The 18,405-nt window shown below is 37.3% G+C and overlaps 2 protein-coding genes across 5 annotated transcripts in view; one reads left to right on the forward strand and one right to left on the reverse strand.

Annotated features, from left to right (window-relative positions):
* Positions 1-7,083: 7,083 nt before the first annotated feature.
* On the forward strand, positions 7,084-14,142 carry LOC117336010 (serine/threonine-protein phosphatase 6 regulatory ankyrin repeat subunit C-like). Of its 4 annotated transcripts, none has more exons than XM_033896333.1 (2): positions 7,084-7,283; positions 9,978-14,142. In XM_033896333.1, exon 2 carries the CDS (start codon positions 9,991-9,993, stop codon positions 11,992-11,994), a length of 2,004 nt encoding a protein of 667 aa, XP_033752224.1. In that variant the 5' UTR covers positions 7,084-7,283; positions 9,978-9,990; the 3' UTR covers positions 11,995-14,142. The 4 variants fall into 4 exon arrangements, with proteins under 4 accessions (XP_033752224.1, XP_033752222.1, XP_033752223.1 ...); XM_033896331.1 differs by lacking the exon at positions 7,084-7,283 and adding an exon at positions 7,578-7,904; XM_033896332.1 differs by lacking the exon at positions 7,084-7,283 and adding an exon at positions 7,916-8,164.
* Positions 14,143-17,031: 2,889 nt separating this feature from the next.
* The window catches only part of LOC117336267 (ras-related and estrogen-regulated growth inhibitor-like), a 40,923-nt gene continuing 39,549 nt past the window's right edge, over positions 17,032-18,405 (reverse strand). The window contains exon 5 of the mRNA XM_033896747.1: positions 17,032-18,047. Within this exon, the coding sequence (XP_033752638.1) occupies positions 17,904-18,047 (144 nt within the window). The 3' untranslated portion in view covers positions 17,032-17,903. The remainder of the gene's footprint in view (positions 18,048-18,405) is intronic.

Consider the following 18,405-nt stretch of genomic DNA (forward strand, 5'->3'; position numbering starts at 1 on the left):
TAAAATCGCTAATGGTGTTCAATACAATAACGGTGAAAAGGAGAGAGTCGTTTTAATGGGCTAGCTATGTTGAGCTTCATCATACAGACAACATTTGTTTAGGTAGGGCTGAATATTGTTGGGGGCTGAAGTGTGGGAATCCTTGTAAAATTGAGCTGAATGAAAATTATCAAAAAACAGACAGGGCCAATGAATTAGTCCCGTAATTTACTCAATTTTGTAATTGTGGTAATTAGGTTATTTAAAATGGCACGAAATAATTTTTGTTTCGAGAGTGGTTTAAAAAGATATGCCAATTTATAGAAGCACCTGCCTAGGACGTGAAAACATTCTGTGATAAGTAATCTAATAAATGTCAGAAAGGTCTGCTTTGTCGTCATTGTTACCGAACTTACAGTTATCAAAAGGTATATGGAATTTGCTGTACTTTCGTGTAGGTGTGTCAGAATGCTCGGGGTTAGACTTCTAATTATAAATCATGTCTGAGCAATATTCCTGGTACCTCGACTGTAGTGATTATGTAAGTACCAAGAAAGTGGTTACCCCACGTTCCTTCCGCACTAATTGTTTGATGTAATTACTGTAATAATCTCCAATATCCAGAAAGTATGCAAGCTGAATTGACAGGTATATGTTTTACGTTTAACTAGGATTATATACCCAGCGAGAAACATTTCTTTACGTGTGTATATATAACCTACAAGTTCATGTACCCATGTATGTTTACCCGGTTCAGACGTACTTATCTTTAATTTTTCATTATCCAATAACCCCCCCCCCACCCGAAAAAAATACCAACACACTTATGACGTAAGTGTAAGTGTGTATTTTAGGATTTTATGAGGAAAGCTATGTATTTAAATAACTTATGACTTGGTAGTGTTGATTGCTTTTAAGAAAAAAAAGCGACACTGTTTTGACCTCGAACAGGGATCTTATGACTTGTGTGTTGGGGTTACATTTGGGTACAGTAAACCATTGTCCATGTTTGTAAACAGAAACAAACATTCACTTTATTTTACACAGACAAACCACTGAAGTCATTTTCATTCAAAGGCATACCATTTAAAACACGCATACTTTATTTGTCAAACTGAGCGTATGAAAAATCACGTGACTAGTAACTACACAAGAATTTGGGCCTGTTCGTTTATGCGGACAAACCGGTTCGTCAGTTATTAGATATAATATATTTCAAACATATATCTTGACGGACCTGCAAATATTAATACAGGCATTGGAAGTCTATGTCAAGGCTCGTCTGAAAACAATATAAAATCACCAGGTCTGTCTGTATTTCATAAACGAACAACACTGGTCCAACCGTTTGAACCGCAATAACGAAAACGGCCCGGTTTAAACTCGAACTGCATTGAGTGATTTTTAGCTCACCTGCCCGAAGGGCAAGTGAGCTTATGCCATGGTGCGGCGTCCGTCGTCCGTCCGTCCGGCCGTCCGTCCGGTGTCAACTTTTTCATTTAAACAACTTCTTCTCAATAACCAAGAGGCCCAGGAACTTCATATTGGGCCTGTAGCATGCTGGGAGTGAAGGGCTACCAAGTTTGTTAAAATAAATGACTTTGACCTTCATTCAAGGTCACAGGGGTCAAATACGTTATAATCTTCAAACGACTTCTTCTCAATAACCAAAAGGCCCAGGGACTTGATATTGGGCCTGTAGCATGCTGGGGTGAAGGGCTACCAAGTTTGTTTAAATAAATGACCTTAACCTTCATTCAAGGTCACATGGGTCAAATAGGTTATAATCTTCAAATGACTTCTCCTCAATAACCAAGAGGTCCAGGGACTTGATATTTGGCCTGTAGCATGCTGGGGTGAAGGGCTACCAAGTTTGTTAAAATAAATGACCTTGACCTTCATTCAAGGTCACACGGGTCAAATAGGTTATAATCTTCAAATGACTTCTTCTCAATAACCAAGAGGCCCAGGGACTTGATTTTGGGCCTGTCACATGCTGGGGTGAAGGGCTACCAAGTTTGTTAAAATAAATGACCTTGACTATCATTCAAGGTCACATGGGTCAAATAGGCTCTAATCTTCAAATGACTTCTTCTCAATAACCAAGAGGTCCAGGGACTTGATATTTGGCCTGTAGCATGCTAGGATGAAGGGCTACCAAGTTTGTTAAAATAAATGACCTTAACCTTCATTCAAGGTCACATGGGTCAAATAGGTTATAATCTTCAAACGACTTCTTCTCAATAACCAAGAGGTCCAGGGACTTGATATTTGGCCTGTGGCATGCTGGGGTGGCGGGCTACCAAGTTTGTTAAAATAAATGACCTTGAGCTTCATTCAAGGTCACACGGGTCAAATAGACTATAATCTTCAAATGACTTCTCAATAACCTAAAGGCACAGGGACTTGATATTGGGCCTGTAGCATGCTAGGGTGAAGGGCTACCAAGTTTGTTCAAATAGATGACCTTGACCTTCATTCAAGGTCACATGGGTCAAATAGGTTAAAATCTTTAAAAGACTTCTTCTCAATAACCAAGAGGCCCAGGGACTTGATATTGGGCCTGTCTGTAGCATGCTTAGAGCCAAGAGCCAAGACCCGATCTTAGGCCAATAGTATGCTGGAATGAAGGACTAAAAAATATATTGACAGGAATAAACCTAGCTTACTCTGATATTTGAATAAAGTTGTTATCAGCATAGTATCTGTAGAAATGACCTCAATCAACTGCAAATTTGCTGTAGAGCCAGGTGAGCGATACAGGCCCATTGGGCCTCTTGTTTGTTGTGTATTACCAATATTACACGCATATTCATCTTTCTGGTGACATTCGTAAACTACATCGGGAGTGTCATTAATTATTGATTTAATGACACAAATTCGACTCGTCAGTCCCTTGTTGGCTGATTCGAATTTCATAACCAGATATTAGTATCCAAATGGACAGTATCCGTTTTTACACAGCGATAACAATATTTTTATGAAATTTAAATTCGTCAACAGGGGATAAAGTGTTTCCTTCATCTGGGGCATGAACGGGGGAAACATGTTCGCTGCATCTCAAGACATGGTGGCGGTGGAACCTAAATGCGTTGTGTTTCTCGGTTGACTTCTATCTAAGATCTCAGAAGCGACTAAATGTGGAGTGTTTCTCGGTTGACTTCTCCCTAAGATCTCAAACTTGATTACAACATCTGAGATATTGATCCAATTTCTTTCTTTTTGTGTGTGAGGGAGGGAGGGTGTGTGTTTGTGTTTGTTTGTTTCCGTTAACACTAGCAATATATCACAAGTCTGTCAAAGTTTACCATCGTACAGATATTCTCTTTATCATTTATTGTATACCAATTGTTTTCGTGAATTTCAATCATTAGCGAACACTACAGTATTGGATAAGTCTATGTTTACCCCTTCAGCATGTGCTAGGTACACATCCCCATACAGACTATGGTCAAGCTGGTAAGTGGCGATCTAGTTATCTTCCCGTGACAGCATTTCAAGAAGGATCCTGTGTTTTAGTGATGTTCTTTTACAAGTAACTACAACACTTAGTGGACATTATATGACCATGCTGAATTGTATAAACTTTCTAAATGAGTTAAATCTATCAAGTGTTTTCGTTTAAAATGATGAAAGTCTTGATATCTATAATGAAAAGCAACACAAGGAAGCCTACCTCTAGAGATTAGAATGACCATTCAGTAGTTAGATAATAATGCTTCTGTATTACGGAATTCAGAATATGAACCTGCCTCTTTTGTATTGGACTTTTACATAGGTACAGATCCGCGGACCAATTTAGGTAGGTATATTGTACACTGGCAAAATGTCTTGAGGTGAATTTAAACTGAAAAATCTTGACCTGAAATTGACTTGAAAATAGGGTCAGTTTTATCTGAAGAAAAAAATTCATGTCAATTTGAGGTAAAATCTTCATATAAGTTCCGGTGAAATTTCTACGTCAATTTCAGGAGCATTTCAGGTAAATATGAAATCGACTTGCGATTGACAGGAAGAGATTTTCCCTGTGCATGTTATTAATACATTATTATGTGATCATTATCTGGGGCAATTTCGGAAAAGTACTCACTCAGATCGATAAATAATTCCCACATACATATGACTGTAGTAATAATTGTTCTATATTGTCACAGTGTTTAATATTAGATCGATAAATAGATTGTTCAAAGCTAAAGTCATGTCCCGTGTACTGACCCAAGGCTACGATCACAGCGTTTAAATCAAATGATCTGCATACACAATTGAGTTTGTTCCAAACTGACCCTACCCATACGTAAATCGGATGGTGTTGCTTCCTATTCACAAGCATTAACGAGTTTATTGGTTTGGTTTTATTTAACATCCTATCAAAAAAAAGTTCATTGAAGGACGGTCTCCCCTGTGTTCGTGATATATTGATATAGTGTATGTATGATTTGGGAGGCTGCGGTGTATTGGTGTTTGTGATAGCGCGAATCTTATGCCAACATTATAGTGTTACTTCACTGAAGCATACTGCCGAAGACATCCAGCAGGACACCCCATCCGTCACATTATACTGCCAACGGGCTAACCAAGAATCCCAAAACGCTGAGCGTTAAGCAGTAGTAGCAACTACCATTTATACAGACTCTGGTTTGTCTCGACCAGGATACAAAAAAAAAGACTTTCTCAAAGGGGCGAACGCTCAACGAAAGGCAAAAAAAGGCGGTGTCAATGACAACAAGGAGGAACAAAGATTGTTTAGAAAGAGAAAAGGTAAAATCCCAAGTTTAGTAGTCGCCTTTTATGATCACCGGGGCAGCAGGCACAATCTTACCCCCTACTTGCAGGCAGTCAGTATCTTGGCAATAGGGGTAAGTTTAAACCTTACAACTGCTTGAATTATTTCTGTGTATCGAGGAATTGCTAAATATCAAAAATTGAAACTTCTCATGGAAAATGAAACAATTATTGTAGTGTAACCCGCTCTGTTACAGTAGGATAAATCTTGGAGGGAAATGAAATGTAAGAAAATATGTACTGTTAGGCGGATGGCTATATGCGGGAACAGGGAAAACTTGTGGGGTTGGCGATAAAAGGGGGCGTAATATGACTATCATATTAAACACTGCAATCTCAAGAATATTGATTATATATCGGTAACTATTAACTATTACAAATATTGCCGTTTACGATGAGAGATATATTTTGTAGATATTTTACTTTGACGTTAAACTCGAGTTTCTCATTTTCAAACATACTTCTTTAAAGAGTATTGTGATGTTTTAGTAGTTAGGGTTTTCTGAGTATGAAAGTGAAAGTGCATTCGATATATTTAAAAAATTTTAATCAGAAGGACGCGTTGATATGACGTACATATAGATAATAGAAATCCTTTCAAATATTTTTATGTGATAAAATCAGACCTATTCTCCGAATGTTATCCGACTATCTCTAATGTCAAAACTGATATATGATGATACATTGTACATGATACGAGCGTCACTGATAAACTACCACAGCCATGGCTGTCAATCAAATGGAATCAACATATCATACTTCCACGCAATGTGTTGTGCCATACATATCAGGCAAAACTATATAATTGTTCGAAAGATACACACGATTTTAACACATTTCAATACAAATTGAGCGTTAGGTACGGTAAAGAGCAAAGGATTCGTCCTTCTAAGTCACCTCATTGATGTTAAGAGCCTTAAATTTGATACATTTGAGATGACGGTGGAAATTCAGAATAGATCGAAAGAAATATCAAAATCTGGATATGTCCCAATACGTCACAGTACTAAATACATTAAAATATGACACATATTCGTTATCTTGTCACCGTACTAACTACATTTAAACATGACAAACATGATTATCTTCTTTCTAGGAAATGAGATACCAGGTAAGTTATTCTTGTTTTATCAGTTGCGATAACAAAATCAACTTTACCGGATCCTTGTATGGTGAACTCTGTCTAAACTAGACCTTTCTGGGGTTATATAATTTGGCCGGTTTGTAGAGAGTTTCGGATTGCAGAGAGTCTGTTTTATGTCATTTCATGAACAATTTAATCATGAAATAGTTGTGTTATATATGTAATTAATGTCTGTGAATCAATGTCATTTATTTCATAATGCAAAATAAGTATAAAAATGTTTAAGTTTTAATTAAAATGCGTAGTTCGCTTTTTGATATCTTGATTGCACTATATACTTGCTGACTATTGATTACATGTACTCTCAAGAATTGAAATACATTAGACATTAGACTCTTTTACCTCAGTCTTACTTACATTGCTTCTCTAATCACGGGCTTGTTTCTTTTGTCAGCATTGCCGTGATAACTATCGATTGACGACGGACAAACTTCTCACTACAATGGCTTCCTATAGATTCTTACCGATTTCAAACACAATTATCTCTTTGGGAAACATTCTCTATCTTGGAGAGTAATTAGTACGTCTAGTGATGTTATTGTCACTAACCCGGTGTTCATCTTGAGGACATGACATTAGTTGATTTGATTCGAGGCTTACACGGCAGGTGAAACCTTATTAAACGGATAATGTATATGTGTAATAAATCTTGGTTAGACTACTAGTATGGAAATAGTTCATGTCTGCTGAAAACCTACATACTAGACGCTTATTCCACTTTTTAACCTTTACAAGACCGGAAAGGAAAGGAGAGGTTAAAAGCGCTTTTTTTGTGTATACAGATGTGCACCATTGCTAGCAAGCACTTGAAATACTTCATATGTCCTCTCAACTGTGCATGTTAACATGAAGTTTAAATTTACATCCTCATATATATTTAAATGAATATACTCTGATATGAAAACATCTCATTTTATTTCAATCGATAAATTGTTAATTTGAAAATATGTTTTTCGTCACGGCTGGCAGCCTAATTAAATGCCTGTTATTCTACCTAGGTATACAAGATGGAAAAGTCGATATGAGATGAAACGGTAAGCATCATAAAAGAAGATCACTTGGTTGATCAACCATGATCATACCGCCTACATCTACCCAGTATCAAGTACACATATATAATTCAGGTCACCGTATGTGCTCAGTTGTACTCAATAGTGCATTGTGTTGTGGTATTGGAAGCTACGGTCATGTGAGCAGATAATACATATGTGATCGTTATAACAAGTAACTCACATATGTTACACATTAATATGCACATGCTGCTTAAAAAAGACACTTGTTTGAGTGACAATATTTATATCAGATCGTCTAGGACTGTTTTAGTATATTTGCTCGTGGGTTGAAGTTTGTTTCGCATTAAGGTAATATGCTGTTACAGGTAAGTTATGTCATGTTTATGTATATATTGTATTGAAACGGAAGCCTAAGTGTACATTGACAATTGCATAGTTCCTTAGATACCAATTGTCTATAGCGAATTATTTGTGTTATATACATGTTTCCAAACATAGATGAAATAATATTCTAAATACACCTTTAATTACTAATGTTAGTAGCATGTCTATAAATAGTGTCATTTTTTACTGTCACAATTTGACGATCTTAAAAAATGGACGATTTGACTTACTAGAGTTTGTAAACGAGAAACCACATTCTGCACTTCACATGTGTGTTGTAGTTTAAAACTGTTCATAGTCAGAGATATGTATCGCCAGTATGTAACCAGTCTCGCTTAAGGAATGACGCAAATTTTAACAGTGAAAATGGTCCTAGATGAGGCAGTATGACGTCAACTTAACTATATATGTATATATATACACGGTGTATACGTATATAATGTTAAGGCTAGGCGTGCTATATGTGCCTTATGAAAGTAGGCCTGTATTGTATACTTCCGAGGAGACACGGGTGGCTGGGCAACGCAGGTTACGCGTGATGTGAAGAACCGGTCAAATGGTGATTGTGAGGACACGACTGCCGCAGGGAGTTTTCTTGTTTGGTCTGTGAAGACAATTTATGTCAAAACGATCTTTATTTTCATTTAGTTATACATACTTTAAAGCTGTCCTGAATGTATAACACTTTGCTTGGTGCAAGTCCATCGTCTGAAAAATCCTGTGCATTGCATATACACAGCTAGTGTATGTAACCTGAAACCGGTGGGTTTAAACAACTACGGATATTGGTGACTTCCTTTCTTTGTGACTCGAAGTTATAAATAAGTTAAACTAATTTTGTCAACACTGTTTTCTATATAAGGTAGGATGTTTATTTACTCCTGTATACGTTAATGCTTATCGTCATTATGCTGTACTTTCTTACATTACGTACGTATATAATCGTGGTGTCTTTTATGCATTGATATTCAAATATGTTTGTTGGATGTTTTGTTTATCCTTGTTATAGTCATGACCTACTTTCGTTTTTGTTTTTGTTTATAGCTATGATTATATCCTGATTTGCTGCGTTTTCATTTGCAAAAACATGCTTTCATTACTTTTATTTATTCATTGGGTCTGAATGGTACATAAGTAGCTAGGGACAAATCCTAATGATTTGTACAAATTACACACAATTCACCAGAACATATCAGTATAAATTGAGAGTTAGATACGGTACCAGTATAACCAAAATGCATTCAAATGCATCACATCTGTTTTGTCCATTCTTGGACTCGTCAGCAAGATGTGCTAAGGGATTAAACACAGGTGTGAATGAGGAGGTTCATTAGCTCCATATTTCAGTCAATTGAATATCTGATTTAGTTCCTTGTTACTACCTAATATAGACCAATAGTTCTATTGTAACTGAAATTCCTTATGGCATATAGTGAACTTGCTATTGGAATGACTTATGATAATTTTGCGTTTTTTCTTATATCTACCATTCCACTACCATTGTACGTTTAAATATGTTATTATTATTTCGTTCAGACGTTTATTCATGAATAATGAAATAACACAATTCTAAACATTCTGCAGCGTAAACTCCATATAATGTTTTTTGCAAATGCACCACATTGCGAATACCTTGCAACCTATACATATTCTTCATTCAATTCAAACGCAAATAAGACCATAGAAAGTCTTTGTGATTGACAACTGCAGGTCACGCCCATAGTGCACGAATAGTAGATGCAACAGCTGGCCAGACAACGAAACCAACACTGAATAATGTATGATATAGCCGATACAAGATACTAATAATGTTACTCTTGATGAAGATATCTACATAATGTATGGCAATAAACGGCGATGTAGGCTTATCATTTACACAGTGCTATGGTATATGTAGGTGTCTTATTTATTCAGTATTGTGCTATTGATTAAATAGTTATTTGTTACGTAATAAGGATTATGCTACGCATGTGTATCAGTTTACATATAATACCGATGATTATTTTGATTAATGAAGTAATCTTGATAGTAGGGGTAAGTCGTCAAACTTTCAAGGCTATCCGCCCCTGTATCAATGCTTATATATATATATATTAAATCACATACACAGAACACGAAGCAAAGTTACATATTATAGCCACAGAAATATTGTAAAATGTCCCCTTTAATTTGTTATACGTAATAAATTTATGATGTACATGTATATATACGAAAAACTGCATATATGTCGAGAAAAGAACTAAGAAAAAGGACAACCCTGTTATTTGCTCCTGTAAAAGAATGCTTGGTATTATTGATTCACTTTCAAGTGGAAGTCGTTTAAGTTATGTGAAGGTAAAGTGAGGGTTTATCCATTATTCTTCTATCAGGAACTAACTAATTGGCTGTTCGTGATAATAAAAGGTCAACATCTCTCCGCCTGGCAATAGAAAAAGTCATTCAATATTGTTCCTTCTTAATTAGACTAGTTACTGCTAATCAATAACAGGGGATGTACATATCCTAGTTTTATGGATTGTTTTAATTTGAAGACATGTCACACAGGAAGAAATAACTAACATTTTGATTGCTATAATTGATTTTTTTTCCTTTCTCATTAGCTCATGTTTTATTCCTTTCATAGATTAGATACGTTTTTAAATGTATTTTTAAATCTAGATAATTTGTTTCGGCAGGGCTCTGGTTGCAATGGAAGTAAAGACACTCCACACACACATTCGGGATGGTGACTTCAAAGCTGCCCGCCAATTAGTCTTCAGTGGCGTCGACGTGAATCAGATCTATTGTCGTGATACTGCTTTCAGCCTCGCTTTAGATCAACAAAACGTCAATGTCAAGATAGTTGAACTACTTTTGTCGTGTTCGCAATTTGATCCAAATTCAAAGAATCATTTTGACAGAACTCCCTTATTCTGTGCCGCGAAGTTTGGCAATGTTGCTATTGTAAACCACCTTTTGTCCTTTGACGTTGAGGCGGATCAAGCTGACCTAGATGGGGTGACTCCATTAGGAGCAACGGTTTGGTACGACTGTTCTGAAGTTGCGAGTACTTTAATAAGGGCAGGAGCCGATGTAAACCGTAGTGACAAACGTGGTGAATCGCCCTTACTTCGGGCATGTTCCATTGGGTCTTTTAATGTGGCAAAAGTTTTACTTGAGAGCGGATGTGACGTCAATAAACAGACACTCGACTTCCGGTCCCCTCTTATGGAATGTATCCCGTCGTCGATGTGCACTAACCATCCATGCGATAAGACAGAATTGCTCAATCTTCTCTTAAAACACAATTGCGACACAAACTTACAAGACAGATCAGGATGTTCCGCTTTGCATTTATGTGTTTTTAGAGACCAGCTACTCTCGGCCTGCATCTTAGCCGAGAACGGTTGTAACATGACACTGAGAAATAATGATGGTTTGACAGCAATACATCTAGCAATGTCTCCTGGGCGACAATACCTCAAATTTGCATCTAGTTTAATATTGTATGGATGCGACCTACATGCTGCATTTCCTGAAATCGAAAGCGATAGCGGACCAATGGCAATGCTCCTGAAAGGATTATCAACGTCAAACATGTGCCCAAAAGCCACGTCAACTGAACGTCGATTACTTCTTCAACTGCTTTTGAGTGATTTCGACCACTTCAGAGTAAACAAGAGTAGGCTACAAAAATTATTGGATGTCCATGTTGAGGGGAATGGTCTTCACGGTGATCTTGAAATCATTAGAAAGTTTTGCCTCGACCGATCTCCCGATTCACTTCAGAGGATTTCCAGGCGTAAAATCAGACGCTGCCTTGGTAACAAAATCATTCAAAACGTTCACACACTTCCACTTTGTTCATCGTTAAAGCACTACTTAGCTTTTGGCTTGAATTACTATCAAACAAATCCCACCAAATTACTGGAACTACAGCTAGCTGTCAAAAACGGACACTTGGATAAAATTCTGCAGTTTCGGCGGGAGGGCGTGGACATAAACTTTCCATTCTTAGGAAACACTCCGCTTTTAGTAGCAATACAGTACGGTAAGGACGCGTCTGTTCAAGCATTGCTGTCAGCCGGAGCAGATCCGAAAGTTCTCGGATTTGAGGGAGATAATGTATTGCACATAGCTGCGCGGTACGGAAGAGAAAACATGATAAGCCACTTCATTCAATATGGATGTGACATCAACACGAAAAACAAGAAAGGTAATCTGCCCATTCATGAAGCTTGTCAAAGTGGCAACTTCATATCAGCACGACTTCTACTATCGCAAGGAAGCCTTGTCGCGCTTTCTGACAACTTTGGTATTTTTCCAATTCATTATGTGACTGCGAGCGGAGACTTGGAGACATTGCGTCATATGCTTGCTAAGGATTCGTCCGTCGATTTGGTCGATCGATATAGAAATACACCTTTGCATCTTGCTGCTTCAAATGGAATCCTATATCTGAGACGGAACATCCCGTTACCAGCTTTATACTCAAGTGAACTTACAATGAACCTTGATATGATGAATATCATACACGCTAACAAGAAAGTCCTTGGCTCCGGCGCCAGGGCAAGCAAAGAGCACAAGAGGATCGTGGAAGAACTGATGAACGCTGGAAGTAACAAAACTTTAGAGAACCTAGCAGGACAAACAGCAATAAGTGTCGCACTTGAATTCGAGTGCTTAGAATATTTCCAAATGGAAAATGCTTGACATGAAGATTTATTGCGTTACTGGTGTTTGTTTCAAGCATGATTTTACTGCGAAGTGTCAATCCCTAGTCGTATCAAAACAAATTAAAATAAAGAAGAACATCATAATAACATCTAAAATACAAAAAGAACATAACTGCTGTTTTGATATGATAGTATAAGTGTTTTGTTAATAAGAAATACCTGGGTATTTCATTTTAGAAATTAAAGGTGTTTATGCATTGTATGCAAATGTATGGCAGGGGTTAACTTTCTTCTGACTCGTCAATATTTATAACCAAGAATATATATGTTATATATTATCACCAAATTTTCCATTTTATGAAAATCAAACAATTAATCGTTTGTTATAAAGTTATATTTTTAATGCATTGATATGTGACTAATATATTTTTGAATGTCACGTCTATATTTTCATGAAAAATTGTACTGATTAAGAATATACACACATATTTGATGCCTCTTCGAAATTTATACAATACCCAAAATCGATAATCGCTAGAACTATATGGAGCTGGTACATCTCTTCATGCTCTAAAATTTGATTTCACTAACTATTCTTGATGCTTTTGGCCCAAGCGTCACTGAAGACTCCTAGATGACGAACCCGGTTTTACTCATTACTCACCCTATACAGTATATGATACTCTTACAAACTGAATGGTGCTTTTGCATGTGTGCCTTTTGAACAATCCATACACAAGAAGCCAATCATCTGTATGGTATATTATTGCTAAATGACGTAAATTTATGCTCAATTAATTTTAGCTAAAATTCATATACGGGTTTTTACGAATCGGTGTGTTGAACGATTATCGAAAAGTATGTATTAACGTGGTGACACATATCTAAATTCATAGCATTAAATAAATAAATGTGTGTTGAAAGATCTACTTTTGTACCATTTGTATTTCACACAAGGTTTCATTGTTAAAATATTCAGGAATAAAAACGATACTGATGAAAATATAACGTGTTTTTATTTACATCAAAACATTTTCATAATTTAGAGTTTGAACACATATCAACTGACCTGTCTCTTGGCTAGTGAAGGGAGACAATTCAAATTACGACAGCTATTGAGCCAAAACGTCGACAGGTTTTGTGCTATAAGTTTCCAACGACTCAAATACTTTTACCATAGGAGCTTTTTGTGAAAATTCCGTTTCAAATTTTGGCCCCCAAGCATCAATGACAAGGTCCCAGAAGGACGAGGACAGCTGTATAATGTCTCCTACATTCAATGACGAGTTCCTAGAAAGTCAAGACAGCTGTATGTTGTCCCTGACATCACTGACGAGTCCTAGAAAGACAAGACAGCTGTATGTTGTCCCTGACATCACTGACGAGTCCTAGAAAGACAAGACAGCTGTATGTTGTCCCTAACATCACTGACGAGTCATTAACGATGAGACAGCTGTTTGATGCAGTTTAAGATTCATCATTAGGCATCTATATAAGGTGCCTGTTACAAATTCATATTCAAATGGCGCTATGGGCTTGATTGAATTTTATGCAATACTTTGTCCATATGTCAGGGGTGTTTTTAAATGTAAAAACTGTGGTTTCAATCTACCATATCAAAGATGATTTCTAAATAAAAAGGCTTGCTTGAAAAATCATCCATCTGTTTTGAAAAAAATAGCACTTGATCAAATCAAATATTTTACTACAGCATTTGTGTTGATTCAGTTGACTGTTTATGAAGTTCCCATGGATATGGCTCCTGAAATAAGCTAATTCAATTAAAGTTGGAAACAGATTTCGCTAACAATTTAAAAGGATGAAACTGTAGATCTATCAATCATTCTCTGAAAGACCGGAAATACCATGTACAAGAAGTTCCGAAAACATTAGCAAGATGATCCATTCAACATTTTAAATTATTTAAATTCTTTCTATAGTACCGCCTCGAATTATCACTTACTGACTATTCAAATAAATGAATCGGAGTCCATCTGTAGCTATGGCGTTAAGAGGATTTGGATTTCTACATATCGACTTAAAACAAATAAGATTATGAGACATTGCGAAGTTGCTTTATCATTATTCTAATGTTTAAGTAAATATGAAATATATTTTAGACTAGTCAGGTCATAGCTACATGTTACTTATTGAAATTGACATTTCTGTATAGTTATGAATAAAAAGAAAAATAATATCTTATATTTCCCATGATTCAACAAGCCGAACACTAACGCAAAAGAATCGGCACAAAATGTTGAAATAGCGATATGTTCAAAGTAGATATAATATTCAATGTATGCATAAAACATTAAATGTTAAAATTGGAGTCTGCATTGTTTCGTCCAAACTGCCTGCGTCTTTCAGACTGCAAATGTCGTCTTTTTTTCCAAAGTGTTTATATACATGTTAAGTTGAAAGACAGTGAAATACATATTATACCAAAAACGTGATCCTATGTGGCCTGCCTTTGCACGATTAGAAGTCATTGGTATAAACTTTCCACAACGTTAAATTAAGGCACCAAAAATACTTGCAGTAGAAAAAACATAAATAAACTGCAATTACCGTAATCATGATTTAACACCGTTAAAATATGTATACTTGCAGTATCTAAGATCACAAACAGGTTGTATCTTTGGTATCGATGTGACAATTAGCTTTTCATTGCTCATTGTCACAGCACATTTGCATGAAGCGAGAGAATATTTCATTATTTAAACATACGAATACATTACCCTCAACTCCAATGATCAGGAAAAGCTTCCGATTTTATACTTCCTATAACACATAACACAATCAAACAAAATAAAAAAAAAAAAACGACATGTCAGTAATAAAATGTACTAAGTACACCAGCCAAAGTGTCCAGACTGATGGTTCTTCATTGCTTCTAATGAATCGTTCATAGAGCATCATCATATCTATTTATAGAAACATTGGTCATGGTGTTATGGAACAACAAGAGGCCCATGGGCCTTTACGGTCATCTGACAAACACTTACACTTACAGCAGGGACACACCCCTCAGTCCAGCATTATTACCATAAATTATTTATCGCAGCCACTTATGTTTTAGATCAAATTTGGTTTTTATCTATTTAGCTTGTCCAGGAAGAGCAGCATCATAAAGCAAAATTTTAGCCAAGTTCCCATTTTTGGGGCATGCCCCTCTGTCCCAATGGGTCAGACAAGACTCATTTATATCAATTAGGATTGCCTTTCCCCAATGATGTTTCATACTAAATATGGTTGTAATCAATTAAGGCATTAAGGAGAAGGAATTTAAGAAATGTTTAACCTAAGCGCTCCTTTTGCCCCATTTTTTTCCCCCAGGGGTCAGACCTGTCTCATTAAAAAATATGATTGCCGTCACCTTATGTTTCACATCGAATTAGGTTGTAAACCACCAAAAGGTTAGGGAGGATTAGGATTTAACAGCAAATATTCACCAAAGTTCCCCTTTTGGGGCCCTGCCCCTCAGGCCCCAGGGGTCACACTAGCCTCGTTTATATAAAATATGACCACCCTTCCCAAAGGATGTTTCACACCATATTTCGTATTAATCCACCCAAGGGTTAGAGAGAAGTAGGATTTATAGCAAAAATTCACCAAAGTTCCCCTTTTGGGGCCCCGCCCCTCTGGCCCTAGGGGTCAAACCAGCCTCATTTATATAAAATATGATTGTCCTCCTCCAATGATGTTTCACACCAAATTTGGCAATAATTCACCTCGGGGGTTAGGAGGAGTAGTATTTTAAAGCAAAATTTCATCAAAGTTCCCCTTTTGGGGCCCTGCCCATCTGGCCCCAGGGGCCACACCAGCCTAATTTATATAAAATATGACCACCTTCCCCCAACGATGTTTCACACCATATCTTGTTGAAATCCACCAAAGGGTTAAGGAGGAGTAGGATTTTATAGCAAAATTTCATCAAAGTTCCCCTTTTGGGGCCCCGCCCCTCTGGCCCCAGGGGCCACACCAGCCTCATTTATATAAAATATGACCACCCTCCCCCAATGATGTTTCACACAATATCTGGTTGAAATCCACCCAAGCGTTAAGGACGAGTAGGATTTTAATTGCAAAATTTCATCAAAGTTCCCCTTTTGGGCCCATCACTCTGGCCCCAGGGCTCACACCAGCCTCATTTATATAAATATGACCACCCTACCCCAATGATGTTTCACACCAAATTTAGCTGTAATCCACCAAAGGGTAAAGGAGGAGTAGGATTTTATAGCAAATATCCACCAAAGTTCCCTATTTGGGGCCAGGCCCCTCTGGCCCCAGGGGTCACACTAGCCTCATTTATATAAAATATGACCGCCCTCCCCAAATGATGTTTCACAACATATCTGGTTGAAATCCACTAAAGGGTTAAGGAGGAGTAGGATTTTATAGCAAAATTTCATCAAAGTTCCCCATTTGGGGCCCCGCCCCTCAGGCCCCAGGGGTCACACTAGCCTCATTTATATAAAATATAACCGCCCTCCCAAAATGATGTTTCACAACATATCTGGTTAAAATCCACTAAAGGGTTAAGGAGGAGTAGGATTTTATAGCAAAATTTCATCAAAGTTCCTCATTTGGGGCTCCGCCCCTCAGGCCCTAGGGGTCACACCAGCCTCATTTATATAAAATATGATCACCCTCCCCCAATGATGTTTCACACAATATCTGGTTGAAATCCACCAAAGGGTTAAGGAGGAGTAGGATTTTATAGCAAAATTTCATCAAAGTTCCCCTTTTGGGGCCCCGCCCCTCAGGCCCCAGGGGTCACACCAACTTCATTTATATAAAATATGACCGCCCTCACCAAATGATGTTTCACACCAAATTTAGTTGTAATCCACCCAAGGGTAAAGGAGGAGTAGGATTTTATAACAATATTCACCTAAGTTCCCTTTTTGGGGCCCCGCCCCTCTGGCCCCAGGGGTCAGACCAGCCTCATTTATATAAAATATGATTGCCCTCCCCCAATGATGCTTCAAACCAAATTTGGAAGTAATCCACCCAAGCGTTAAGGAGGAGTAGCGTTTTGAAAGAAAAAGTTTACGGACGGCGCACGACGACGGACGAAGCACGATGACTATAGGTCATCCTGACCCTTTGGGTCAGATGACCTAAAAAAAAAATTAGGTGTCACCCTTTCAACATGTTTTGCATCCAGCTGTATCACAGAACAGAAATTATCCTCTTAGGGGGTATACTCATAACTGTATGAGTTCAACACGTGATTACTCCACGACGGTCGTCAGCTGACAATATGTTCTCTACACATATTGCGGAAATCTGTTGTGAAAAGTCGAGCCCCTCACGAATTTTCACATCGGTAGAAATATATGGCAATACATCTTCATTTTTTATACAAATGACCCAGGGTCCAGTTCTTGTGTCATCTCTTGATGTCTCAGCGCCGCAAACAAGTGTTTCCATGTGAGGACGACCGACGCTGATTCCTGAAAAGTTGGGAAATATATGATATGCGATCACTCTTCCAACTTCTACACATGATCCGAAGTCTACGGACGTTTCATCGCTATGGCGTATCTTTACAATAGCGGTATTTTGAAACACAGACATTGTTGGTAGACATTGTTCTTAACACAATCCTCCAGATCGTATGCGTGTTTGATGTTTATGTATCAATGGCAAAGACTCAAATCTCTGACGATTTTCACGGAAATCGTTCTATCAATTTTTCTATCCTGCGTTACATTGACTGGAATCTCCATAGACACTAGATTACATCTGCTATGCAGTAAGATAACCTTGTTACCTTGGTACATAACAATGAAACAGATTACGATACCGTGTATTTCGTCTAAACACAAATACTTATTCCATCTTCCATCAACTTTTTTACAGGAATAGGAACACTCCTTGTAAAATAAAAATTCTTGTGACTAGAATAAAAAAAACAGTTTTGTTTATAAAACACTGCTACATTGTAGACGTCCGTTCTCGTGTAAACACACTAAACCGCCGGCGAAGATGGGCTCGGATCAATTTGGGTGAGCCAAGTGGCGCGTGCGATAATGACAACTTCCTCTGGACCTTTAAGTGAGTGTCACGTTTTTCCAGTATCTGGAAAATATTGAATTTCAAATATTTATTGAAAACAAACAACATGAAGATAATAAAAAAAGGAAAAGTAACATAATACATTGTTCAAATGTCGTCTGAAACAAACATTATGATATTGAAATAGTGAAAAAGTGAGAAAAAAAACAAAAACAAAAAAGCATCTACTTCCCGATATTTCGATATATTGAATTGGCAGTACATTCTTTTATTTAAACGATTGTACAGAAGACTTATCTATGACACATTTGAAAATAGCTAACATTTAGAGTTTATGCCAAATACTAAATATAGAACTGCATCACAAAACTGTTTCGTCCTTCTAGGACTCGTAAGTGACGTCAGGGTAGCAGGGAATGCG

This window comes from Pecten maximus, chromosome 10, assembly GCF_902652985.1.
Source record: "Pecten maximus chromosome 10, xPecMax1.1, whole genome shotgun sequence".
Lineage (NCBI taxonomy): Eukaryota > Metazoa > Mollusca > Bivalvia > Pectinida > Pectinidae > Pecten > Pecten maximus.

Excerpts from the sequence above, each read along its gene's own strand:
- LOC117336010 (XM_033896333.1), top strand. The coding sequence starts at position 9,991 with ATGGAAGTAAAGACACTCCACACACACATTCGGGATGGTGACTTCAAA.